Source organism: Scomber scombrus, chromosome 15 (genome assembly GCF_963691925.1).
Source record: "Scomber scombrus chromosome 15, fScoSco1.1, whole genome shotgun sequence".
NCBI lineage: Eukaryota > Metazoa > Chordata > Actinopteri > Scombriformes > Scombridae > Scomber > Scomber scombrus.
Genome location: NC_084984.1, coordinates 21440864 through 21453152, shown reverse-complemented (window position 1 = coordinate 21453152; position 12289 = coordinate 21440864). Strand labels below are relative to the sequence as shown.

The 12289-nt window shown below is 38.2% G+C and overlaps 1 protein-coding gene across 1 annotated transcript in view; it reads left to right on the top strand.

The window, feature by feature from the left end:
- si:dkey-247m21.3 (5-hydroxytryptamine receptor 4) overlaps positions 1-12289 on the top strand; it is a 49420-nt gene that overhangs the window by 18735 nt on the left and 18396 nt on the right. Inside the window, exons 3-6 of the mRNA XM_062434048.1 lie at positions 464-640; positions 4677-4877; positions 5453-5606; positions 7423-8084. Of these exons, the coding sequence (XP_062290032.1) occupies positions 464-640; positions 4677-4877; positions 5453-5606; positions 7423-8084 (1194 nt within the window). The remainder of the gene's footprint in view (positions 1-463; positions 641-4676; positions 4878-5452; positions 5607-7422; positions 8085-12289) is intronic.

The following is a 12289-nucleotide window of genomic DNA, read 5'->3' as shown; positions in this document are numbered from 1 at the left end:
ACCCAGAGACACAAGTTTATGAGCTTCTTGGTCAGCTGTAATCTCATTGGAAATGCTGTGACTGGTCAGAAGAAATATGGTTAAATTGACATTTATTTGAATACAGGGCACAGGTAGCCTTATGTTTAAGATACATACCACGTAATCACAACATTTGTAGTTTGATTTCAGTTGGGGAGTTGTGTTGCATCCCACTTGCTCTCTCTGCTTATTTCCTGTCAATTAAAAGCTAAAATGCAAAAATAAATGAGTAAATAGAAAAGCTCATTTAAAAAATGTAACGCACATAAGTACTGCCACAAAGTCCAGCATCACAGCTGACATCATCTCTCAATAGAGAAAAACTACGCCTCAACCAACCTAACAATACGTGCATAAAGAGGAAGATCAGAACATGCTCATATAAAAGTTTCAGAATGCTAAGTGACAAAGTTGTGGGTCTCTGTTTTTTATTCTTTTGCAGTTTGTTGGATGACGTAATAAACACAGGCAATCAACAACAGGAGCAACAGCACCAGCAGGAATTACTGAGCTTGCTAGAGACAATTGTTCTCACCATCTTCCTCTCCATCATCATCATCATGACAGTGTTTGGAAATCTGCTGGTCATGGTGGCACTCTGCAAGGACCGACATCTACGGTGAGCCTGTTGTCTTTTTCAACACTGGTAACAGTAGTCCAGTCTGGCTTAAACATGAGTCCATCTGTAGTCATCAGAATTTGTACAAAACACACCCACCATAAACTTAAATCAAGGCAACTACATGTTAACTGCCATGGATTACCCATCTCAATCAAACTTCAAGTCTGTCAGACTGATTATGATATTGGACTAAAATAAATGGAAATCATTAATTGCCAGATAAGAAATTGATATTAAAAGGTAAAGAAAATCGTTGACGTTAAAGTCAGATTTGACAAGCATACCATACAAAGGAACAAGGCCAGAGTTATAGCATTTGCTCCCTGTTATTTATACAGAAAACAACATGTTCATGTCAGGCAGTCTGGGAAACAACATACAGAAAATGCCTCAGGCAGAAATATAAAATAGGTAAAACTGTCTCAGACTGTCACACATAGTAAATCTGGCAAATCAGGTTTGACCTAATATTTCACTTGGCTGTACCGCTATGTCTAAATGAAACCAGCATTTGAAATCGCATTGCAGTTGATGTTTTTGTTCTATGTTCTATGTTTTTGTATTGCTGGAGAATGATGTAAAGTCGGTATTGGAAAAACTATTAACAGAACACAACACATATTTTAGAGATGGTGAATTTAGTAACTTTGGAATACACTGAGCAAATGTCAACATCTTTAACCCCAAAAATAAGGACTTGAAAAATAGTTATTTATACCTGAAAGGTTTTAAAAAGGTATTGAATATCTCTCAACTTTTTTGTCAAATCCTGCAAACAAACACACATCAGATAGAAAGTTAAAAAGGTATACATTTAAAAAAGAAGATAGGTCCAGGGCACTCTTCTGGCAAGAAGTTTTAAAGCATTTATTCAGATGGCTGTTTCATGGTGAAATTCTTAAAAAACTATCAACAATACATGTTAAAATAGAGCTGGGTTACAACCCATGCATAGTGGCACAAACGGCCTTCTTTAGGATGTAGCCCTCAGCACACAGTTTCACCTTCTGTAGATACAAGATGTTTGTAAATACCTGAACGGAAAGCCAATGAATTCACAGGTGACACATGTATGAACACTAGGTAAACCAAGGACAGTCACAAGGTAAACCATACACAACAAATGTAATGTTACAATTGATAAATGTTTTGATGTCATATACCTTATAAGTCTTATTTTTGTATACATTCCTTTATACTAGCTTCATCAACCATTGAAGGCACTGTCAAATGTAGCTTTTGAAACAATTTTTTCCAATATTGAGGGAAATGGCTTGACACTAACCTGTCCTGTAATGTAAGGAGGGGCAGGAAAAACTTACCTCAGAATAAGGTCATTTTTAATGAGATTCTGTGTAAGTGTATTATCCTTTTTATGGGATTTGCTAGAGAACTGTATCCTGTGACAGAGTAAAGCTGCTCTTGTCCTGAGGATTTCATTTTCTTTTTCTTAAAGAGGCCTAAATTTAGACTGAAGTATTCTGTAAACATCCTGGACAGTTTTTGTTTTATAGCCTCTCGGTTTGACAACGGACTGACAAGATTATAGCTTGCTTTTCAAACTCTTGATCTGTGTCACAAGAACATCGAAGATGTTGGAAATGGCCCAAAGGTATGTTGTCTTTAAGCCAATTAGAATGGAAACCACCCACTTTCACCACAGTATTTTTGTCGTTTGCCTTCCTTCCTTGTAGTGTGAAGCTGGCCATTCTCTAATGAATATTGCTTTTAAAATATCCAATACACAATTATGTTTCTGTTTTTAGTGTTCAAAAAAATCACAAAACATTAGAAGTTCTTCCTCAGAACCAGTCCAGAACAATAGTGTGTCGTCCATGTACCACCCCCAACATTTTATCTTGTCACTATAATTGTTATGATAAATGTAATCCTTTTCCCTTAAACCTAAAAAAAAGGTTAAAATAATTCAGAGCAAACAAGCCCCCATAGCTGTAACCCAATCCTGAGTATACAGTATCTCAAAAAATAAATAAGTTATTTTTAAAAGTCCATTGTGTAAGCTGAGGAATGAACTCAGAAGGAGGCAAAATGTCTGTACGCCTGTTCCTTAGGAAGTGTTGCTGAGCTTTTATGCCATTACTAAGGACAATATTAGTGTATAAGGACTCCACATTCAAAGTTTATAAGAGACAATTAGCAGGAATTCTCATTTCATGTAGGACCTTTACAACAGGAGTAGTGTCCTGATTGTATGAAGGCAGTTGTTAAGCCAAAGGCGTAATATGAAAGTCCACAAACTGAGAGGCAGGCTATGTAAAGGATCTATTAGATTAAATAATAGACCTCTTTGGAGGAGATTCAAGATTGTTATGGACCTTGGGGAGCATTTAAAAAGGGGGTATCCCTAGAATGTGCACACCACAAGAAGTTATGCTCTTGTTTAGTAATCCACTCATTCTCTCTCTTTCTCTCTCTCTCTCTCTCTCTCTCTCTCTCTCTCTCTCTCTCTCTCTCTCTCTCTCTCTCTCTCTCTCTCTCTCTCTCTCTCTCTCTCTCTCTCTCTCTCTCTCTCTCTCTCTCCTGTGTGTTGCAAAATGGGTTTGAGTAAAGTTTATGATAACATTCTGGGTTATCCAATTGCTGAAGTCTTCTTCAACATATTTGTCCTTATTCATTACGAATACTGCTCCTCCCTTGTCAGCTGGTTTTATGGTAGATGACTCATTCTTGCCTAGACAATCAAAGGCCTTTTTGGGGATTTAGTGAAATTCTCTCTAACAGTCTTATCAGGTGTTGAGAACAAATTCTCAATGTCAAAGTCCACGTTTTTTGTTATAGGCACTCAGAATGACATTTGATGCTGGTGGCATAAAATGAGACTGAAAAGAAAACTTGGGCATGGAAAGACATTTGGTGATTTTGGTAATTGGTGATTTGGTAGTAACAAACTTTCAGTTGGAGTCTGTGATACAGTCTAAATAGATCCACCTTGGTATTAAACTCATTTGTGTAGTAATTCGGGAAAAAGAGAGTCCTGTTGACTGACACAATCTGGGGTTAGGGGTTATTTTCTTCTTTTGTTATTTTTATAATAGATCTTGTGGGTTTAGGCCATTTGTCCAAAAATCAGATGTTGTTGAGACAGCTGAGGAGGAAGAAGTGATTAGGGGTGGATTCTTCATCTTTGCTGGTGAAGTTGAAAGACACAGATCTCTGTTGTTGTGTGTCCCAGTAACTTGTTCTGGTCCACCTGTAAACCATTGCCCTCTTTGTAGTCATGTTCAGTTCTCTTTCACCTAATTTGTAAGTTCCTCAACATCCTGTTTGAGTTGTTTTTTTTAAATGGCCATTTGTGATGGTCATCATTCATTGGAGAGATTTGTGATTTTCTATCAGAAATTGATTCCAGTTCTTTTTTATAGAGTTTTGTAGTTGTTCCGATGCACGTGATCTGATGCCTAATCTGATATAGATGGATATATATATTGTTTTTGTCTTGTCGTCTGTACAACGTCTGTACAATCAATTTTTTTCTTATCTTGTTGTCATTATTTTTACCAATTATCTTTTCCTTCGTTTTATACATTTTGTAGAGCTATCTAGTGGTTATACTTTGCGTTTGTCACCTGTGAGTTCATTGGCTTTCTGTTCAGCCGTTTGCAATGATCTTGTATCTACAAAAAAGGGAAACTATGTGCTGAGGGCTACATTAGTTGTACGACTATGCGTAACCACGCCCTATTTATGATGTACAAGTATTGTGAATATTTTTTAAGAATTTCATTATGAAATAGCCACCTGAATAAAGGTTTTTGATCTTTTTGTCAGAAGAGTGCCCTGGGCCTTTCTTCTTTTTTGACATTTTGTGTGCCCTACCAAAAAGCACCTTGATCACACATGTTTGAACTTCCAAGCACTCTGGACCTTTTATTTCTGAGGTATGCATTTACTTGGAAAAACAGTTTTCAAGGTATTTTCACTCTTTTGTCAGTTTTATAAATTCAAAACTAGACAATGATAGAGAGATGATTTTAGGGATAATTTTTTGATGTTGTTTCCTCTCCTCTCCCAGGAAGAAGAAGACCAACTACTTCATTGTATCACTGGCTTTTGCTGACTTGTTAGTTGCGCTGGTGGTTATGCCTTTCGCTGCGATTGAGCTGACAACTGGTCAGTGGCGATACGGAGAGATCTTCTGCTTGGTTCGTACATCTCTGGATGTCCTGTTGACTACAGCATCCATACTGCACCTCTGCTGCATTGCACTGGACAGGTTTGTTTAGTAAGGTGTATGTATGAGGATGTGAGAGATGTGCATATCTAATTCTGAGACCTGAAACCTATGTATCCATGTATTTTACATCCCCTAGTCCATATATTTCCCCAGACTTTCCATGGTTACTGCATCTTGTTTAATTTAGTTATTTCCATTGGACTAAGTGCTCATTTAGTTCTGATCTTGGGGTATCTATATCTAAGTGGATGGGATGTATCCATGCAAACCTTTTCTGCTTTCCAAGTAAGCCTGGTCAGGTACACGTGGTGCAGGTCAGCCTGCTGCTCCCCCATGAGTTTCCCATAGGTCTTCACAATTTTCTTAATTTGTTGTTGTGAGTGATATTGGAATGTCCACACCAGTATACAATACAATTACAATGGATACTTTCAATAAAAGATTTATAAAATAAAGTTAAATTTTGTTCAGTTTTGTTTTTTTATCATCTTGAATTAACAGGTTGGGCAGGACAGTGTTGGATTCCTTTATTTACAGTATTTCGAATAACTGATGGTTATCACTCCAAAAAATATTGAGTGTGTGTGTGTGTGTGCACATTTGTATTATTTCAGGTATTATGCTATCTGCTGCCAGCCACTGGTCTACAGGCACAAGATGACCCCTGTCCGAGTGGCAGTGATGCTCAGTGGCTGCTGGGTCATCCCCACATTCATCTCCTTCCTACCCATCATGCAAAGCTGGAACGCCATCGGCATCGAGGACATAGTGAGTCCTCAGCAACAAAGATCAGAAACCAAGGACACAATAATGAACTCTGAGACAAATTATTATTAAAAAATGTATTTCAATCCTGCATCAACCCAAATATAGCCTACAGTATATTTTAACAAAGTATCACACTGAAGAGTCCATATACCTCCCTCAAAGGCCTAAAGAGAGAGATGTTCTTTCTGAGAGGGCAAATGCAGCATAAACCTTTCCAAGCTAATATTCTCTCTTTCTAATAACATTTTCAATCTCTTGAACAATGACACGGTAATGCAGTGATCACAAAACAATTTCAGTCCTTGTGGAGGCTCTTTTGCTGCGAGCAACGGCAGCACTTCAACAAGCATTTTCTGCTGGTTTAGATATGTTGTGGCGTGAGGTTATTTCAGAGCTGCCTTGAAATGAGCTGCAGGAATCCCAGAGGCAGACAGGGATAGATGAATTTATTCAGCCAGACTTAATAAAATACACCGCTCTTTTCTCTTTCTTTCAGTAAGACATCACCCAAACAGCATTCTTTTGTTTTTAAAAGCTGGCTTAATGTCCTTTGGTCAAAATTGTCTCAGAAACATTGCACAGGATGTGCAGTGACTTATGTCTGCACATTTAGGTCACATTAATACATTTTCATAATTAAACACACTGTTTTAGTTTGCCATTTTGCATGTTTTGTATATGTTTTACTTTTCTTTGGTCATTTGTCTCTCTCAAATTGGGGAAATATTCCAAAAATGTCCATTGCACTCCTATTATGCCCCAAAAGGAACTGTTTGAAACTTCTTCACACTCCAGCTGTAACAAAGTCACACAAACTAATTTAATAATTGTGACACGAGTTGAATGATATGGTACAGTATGTCTGTTTGGTTTAAACTGCCGTCTGCTACATTTTACAAAAGAAAGAGAAAGACTTTCCACTCCTGGTTGTATGGTGATTTGAACTCTGTGCACTCATACCCTTGAAATGTACTTAAAGCATGCAATATACAGTATGAAAGATACTTGATAATGCTTGTACTGTAGGTTAGGATTCCATAGACATTACACAGAATTACCTGTTATTTGCTATGGATAGCTCAGAGTGTATTTTTTTAGTACCAAAGTCCACCTACCTCACCAAGGGCTAAAATGTATGTGTATCACAATTACATTGTTGGTTATTTTCAATTGAGGACAGAGATATGGCAACCTGGCAATGTAGGTTAAATGTCTTTTGGGCAAAAAAGGAAATAAAGAACTTTATTATTACAGTATTATAGCATCATACCTATTTCACAATGCAACAAAGTTGTACACAGATCTTTGCTTAAAGGAATGGTTTAGTATTTTGGTAAATACACTTTGATGATGATGAAAAGATTGACACCACTCATGTCTTTTCATAAAATGTGAAGATGAAGTCAGGAGGCAATTACTGTACCTTAGCATAAACACTGGAAACAGCTAGCTTGGCTCTGTCAGAGTTTCAAAAATAAGCATATTAACACCTCTATAGTATATTTGATATATTATATATTATATTATAACAGCTATGCAAATGTGTAGGTACATGACTGTAACTCTGGGAATTCAAGCAAAGAAGAGTATTTCCCAAAGTGTTGAACTGCTCCCTTCAGCACAGAACTCACTTCAAAGCGTGATTCATCATGATAACATTTAGTTGAATACAGGTTGCTAATGCAGATCATTGTTTAAAACTCACTGAAATTACTGCAATTCCTACTGTACTGGTCACCAGCAGTGGCCATTTAAAGTCACTGATTATGTACTGCTTGTTCATCACATCTTATTTTTGTGTCTGGGTCTTTTCCAGATAGAGGAGAGACAAGCCATGACCGGAGGCTCCAATGACACAAGCTGTGTGTTTCTGGTCAACCGGCCCTACGCCCTGATCTGCTCTGCGGTGGCTTTCTACGTCCCGTTGGCCCTCATGGTCCTGGCCTACCAACGAATCTATGTTACTGCCATGACCCACGTACGTCAAATAGAGACGCTACAACGTGCAGGTTCAGCTCCCATCAGTGGGGCAGCTCATATCATCACTGTGAGGTCCTCCACTTGCTCAGATCCAACGGAGCACTACCACCTTAGGACAGCAATGGGCTCCTCCTCTTCAGAGCACACTCCCATAGGGACTAGCCGCATGCGTGTTGAGACTAAGGCGGCAAAGACACTGGCGATTATAATGGGGTGTTTTTGCCTATGTTGGGCACCGTTCTTCATCACCAATGTGGTGGACCCCTTCATCCACTACTCAGTGCCATGGCAGCTGTGGACAGCCTGGCTGTGGCTCGGGTATATTAACTCAGGGCTGAACCCCTTCCTGTACGCCTTCCTGAACCGGGCGTTTCGGAGGGCATTTCTGGTGATACTCTGCTGTGGGGATGAGCGTTACGTACGGCAGGGGAGCTCCTATGGATACACCCCCAGAGTGTGTTCAGCTGCATCGGTCAATGGGACATCTATGGCCCTGAGGTAAATAAAAAGTAGAGGCACAGTCACATTCATAATAGTTTTCCCGAAACATTTTCTCTCTATTTCATTCAGCACATTGAGGCCAATGAGGCTGACAAATTCATTTCTTTTCCTGTCCCAGCTCTAAAGGCTAACTTTCACAATTCCACTTGACAACAAGTGCATTTTCATGGTTGGCCAGTAGAAACAGTGCAATATTACAACTAGAAAACATGTATTACCATTGATGGACACGACCTTTCACATCACATTTTCACATCACACCATTTATTTTGCAGAGTGCATGGCAATTTTGTTTTGACAGTCAGTGAATGAGTGAGTGTGATTTAGAGGGTGATGGATCTGAGAGTGTGTGTATGTGTTTGTCATCCTGTCCTTACTGGTAAAAGTCCATTAAAGAAGAAATGAAGGCTTCAGGCGGGAAACTAGGTTCGTTTTTCTCTTGCTGCAAAGAGAGACAGACGGACTGTGTCCTTGGACTATGGGAAAGTCTTTTTTATTTGCATTTTTTCATCTTTGTTGTGCTGAACAATTAAGAGGATGATGCTAGAAATTTCAATCATTAGTCACCCAAAAGATGCAGCACTGTTTCGGCCACATCTATCATTTACACTAATGTGGAAATGATTAACATGCTGTGCCTTTCTTTAGAAATTAATCTGAATGGTCAAAGCAGCTGTAATGTCCTGCAGATGGAACATTTAACCAAGAACAGAAAATTGTCTGGGAGGCTTACTACATGAATTGAATAGACAGTTATTTGGTTTTGGAGCATTGTGTGTACTCATCTTGTGGATATAAATCCTCCTCGTGATGCTTTCCTATCATTTTCATCCACCGACACTGATTTGCACGTAGTCCGGGAAAACAGGCGGATTGCATGTGAAAATGACAAAAGTATTAGTTAAAGTATTAGTTTGCATCTGTATATGGGAAACTTAAAATGACAAGTAAAGATTGTTCATTCTAAAGTGTAATATGACACAGATAGTGTTTCACATAAAGTGATATTAAAGGGTCTCTGTTAACGAGACTTAAGTTGACCATAAGTATATATACATTTTGACACTAGAAGGCTGTCAGGTGTTTTTGTCCCTGACTTTAAACTTTATTGCCTTTGTATTTATTGCCTTTTTAAAGCCCTCAGTAAAAACCTGAGAACGTGCTCTTACTAAACACATGTTGGCTTGAAAGTAAACCTCATGTTGCTATTAAAGATATGAGTCATCTGAAGTCATTTGTCCATGGACTAGTATGTTTTTGTGAGCCTAGATGCATTTGAGGTGTTGAAATAATGATCAACTTCGATTTTTTTCAAATGTGTTTTTTTCTTTCTTTACAATCTACAATTGAATGATAATGTATAAAACCACAATGACAGTGCTTATTTAAGTTGACGTTAGTAGTGGTGATTTAGTTGCGTTGGTGCTCTCATCTCCATTGAGTAGAGTGGATGATGGAGGAGGCGACCTGCGTGCGTCTGCACTGTTTAACTTTAACACAAGCACTTCACCGCCACAGACATACACACACAGATAAATACGCCACACAGCTGATATATTAATTCATACAAAACATGTCACAGCACAGACATGTGAGTGAACCCTCTGATATTGTCTAAAAATCTTGTGATTACATGCAGATGCACAGTGCATATAAATACACACTTTCATGCTGAATGTGCGTCATTCTGCGTGTGTGTGTGTGTGAGCGTGTGTGTATGTTTCAGTGTGCCTCTCCCCTGTGTGTGTGTTTCTATTCAAGTGGTTTGATGAAAAGAAGCACGCTGACCTGATACTGCTCCAGTCGTAGTAATTTTAGTTGGAATGTGTATAATGTGTGTATAGTGTGTGTTTGGTGAATTTTTTGTGCTTTCTGTCTGTGTGTGTAGGAAACAGTAAGGCAAACAGTGTTAACTCCAATCTGATGTCCTCTCCTAAAATGTGTCTTGGACAGAAAACAGACTCAGACAATCAGATTACAGCCGACAGGATACTGGAAACTTGCTGCTGAAATGACCGGAGGAGAAATCCTGTTGAATTATTTTGTCAGTGAGGTCTGGCCATTAACGAACAGTCTGTGGGTGGACAGCTAAGATGTGTGTGGGTGTTTCTCTGTCGTGTAGTGTTTTTAGATGACACAAAAGTGTCTTTTCTTTGTCTCTGTGTGTACTGTGTGTGTGTTTGTGTGCGCTCATGCCAAAAAGACTTTAAGCAAAAAGAGTCCTGTTTGTTCTTTCAAAGATCATAATTATGTTTATTGGATGTTTAAGGCCATTAACTAAATTTCACATACTTAACATCCCTGCGGACCATCTTTGAAGGTATATGTCTATTATAATGATTTTTGTCTTCCAAACACTGTTAACAGCCTTCAGCTTATAACACAGTTGTTTGTCTACTTTATTCTGTGGCCAGCAATTTGTTTTCTAATCTCAGTCCACAGAAGCCATGCTACAAGTTCATACTAGTTTGTTGTTCATTTTTTATCATTATCGTGACAGAGAAGGATTTTCACTGTGTGAAAAATTGAATTGAAATATTGATATTATGTTATAAAAAAGCAACTGCAAAGTTGTGAAATAGTGTGAAATCATTTGTATGAATGTGCAGCTTTGTGAAGCAGCATGAGAACAAACAAAATGAGGATTCACTCACAAAGCTATCGCTCCATAGTGTTACTAGTGGTCACAAACTCCATTTCAATGTGATCCTTTTCCAAGATGAAGATCCTGAGGCTGTTTTTCCTGAGTGGTCCTATAACAAACACACACACACTCTATACACACAGAGGTCCAGCAGCTGATAGTAGACACTTGTTTGTGATTAGAGTCATAACAAAGACTTTGTGTTGTGCCCACTAGCCATGAGTTCATAAAAGACATCTAGACCATCTGAAACAGGTTAAAGCTGTTGAGTAAATATAGTTTTGCTGGCCATAGTGTCCTTGTGTCACTCCAGTCAGAAAATACCAAACTCTTGCAGTATAAAAGCCTGTTTTTTTACTATTGTTTGTATAGCAGAGTATATTTACATTGTCCTCAAGTTTTATTTTGGTCACATTTGCACAAGCATTGTTTGTTCATTCTTATTACTGATACAGCGCTGGAAGGTCAGACAGTTTTCCTTTTATAATGCAGGAGGATGTGCAGGAGGATGGAGGATGTGCAAATACCAGTAAATACTAGTTAAGTGGAGCATTATTACAGTATTAATGTTCAGTTGTAGTTGATTAAAAAGGATGGCCGCGGTTTAGATGAAACGCACCTGACTGTAAAGATGTGATACTCATTATTGTATAAAAGCCAGATCACCTAATTGCACCTTTAACTAATTAAGGTCAGCTGCATATTTGCCACAAATATATACATAAATGCAACACATTACTTAGTAATACTTTTTAGTAAAGCAGTGCAAAGGATTACAATTTGAAAGTAATCCCTAATACATTTAACTGCTTGGTTTTTGATTTTTATTTTTTTACCATTGATTTGAAAGTAGATAAGAAAGTAGATGTTCTTAATGTCATGTCAACTTTGTCAAAATGTTGCTATATAAAGTTTATGATATATAATGCAGCTGTGCTTCAAGCTGATAGTGACTCAAAACAAAAATAAACCTTCCAAATGATTGATTCTGTTGGTTAAATGTCTGGGCTGTAAATGCTGCATGTTTGCTTTTTTCAACAGAAGTAACCCAATCCGTTTAATCTCACCTCTCCTCCGGCCCTGTTTAGTTTCTCTGTGCTTCTCTCAGCTCTGCCATCATACCTCCTTCAGAGCAGCTGGCATTAATACCTAAAATAGTGTGGGCTGAATGTGTGAAGCTTGAAGTCAAGAATGGGAGTGAGTGAAACAAGAATGAAAGGTTTAATATAAGAGAGTGATACAGGCTTAACGTGCACTATTCAGAATTCTGAATCGTTAAACATTTTAGGAAAGCCAAAGTACTATTATTGAAAGCTTATTCCTCTTAAGTGTCAGGTGTCTGGTTTTGGGTTTGGTTCAAACTCTTCCTGTAACAGTTAGTCAGGTTCAGATCCAGTTCATCTTAAACTCCACACAGACACCACAAGTCCTGCTGACTTCCACAAATACAGCCAAGCAGCGGCTACTGCTATCAGCTCTGTGCGATCACTTTTATATGATTATTATATGATTAAACTTTCTGGCAGCCGATGCCAAAGCAAAGCACAGCTGTTTAGTG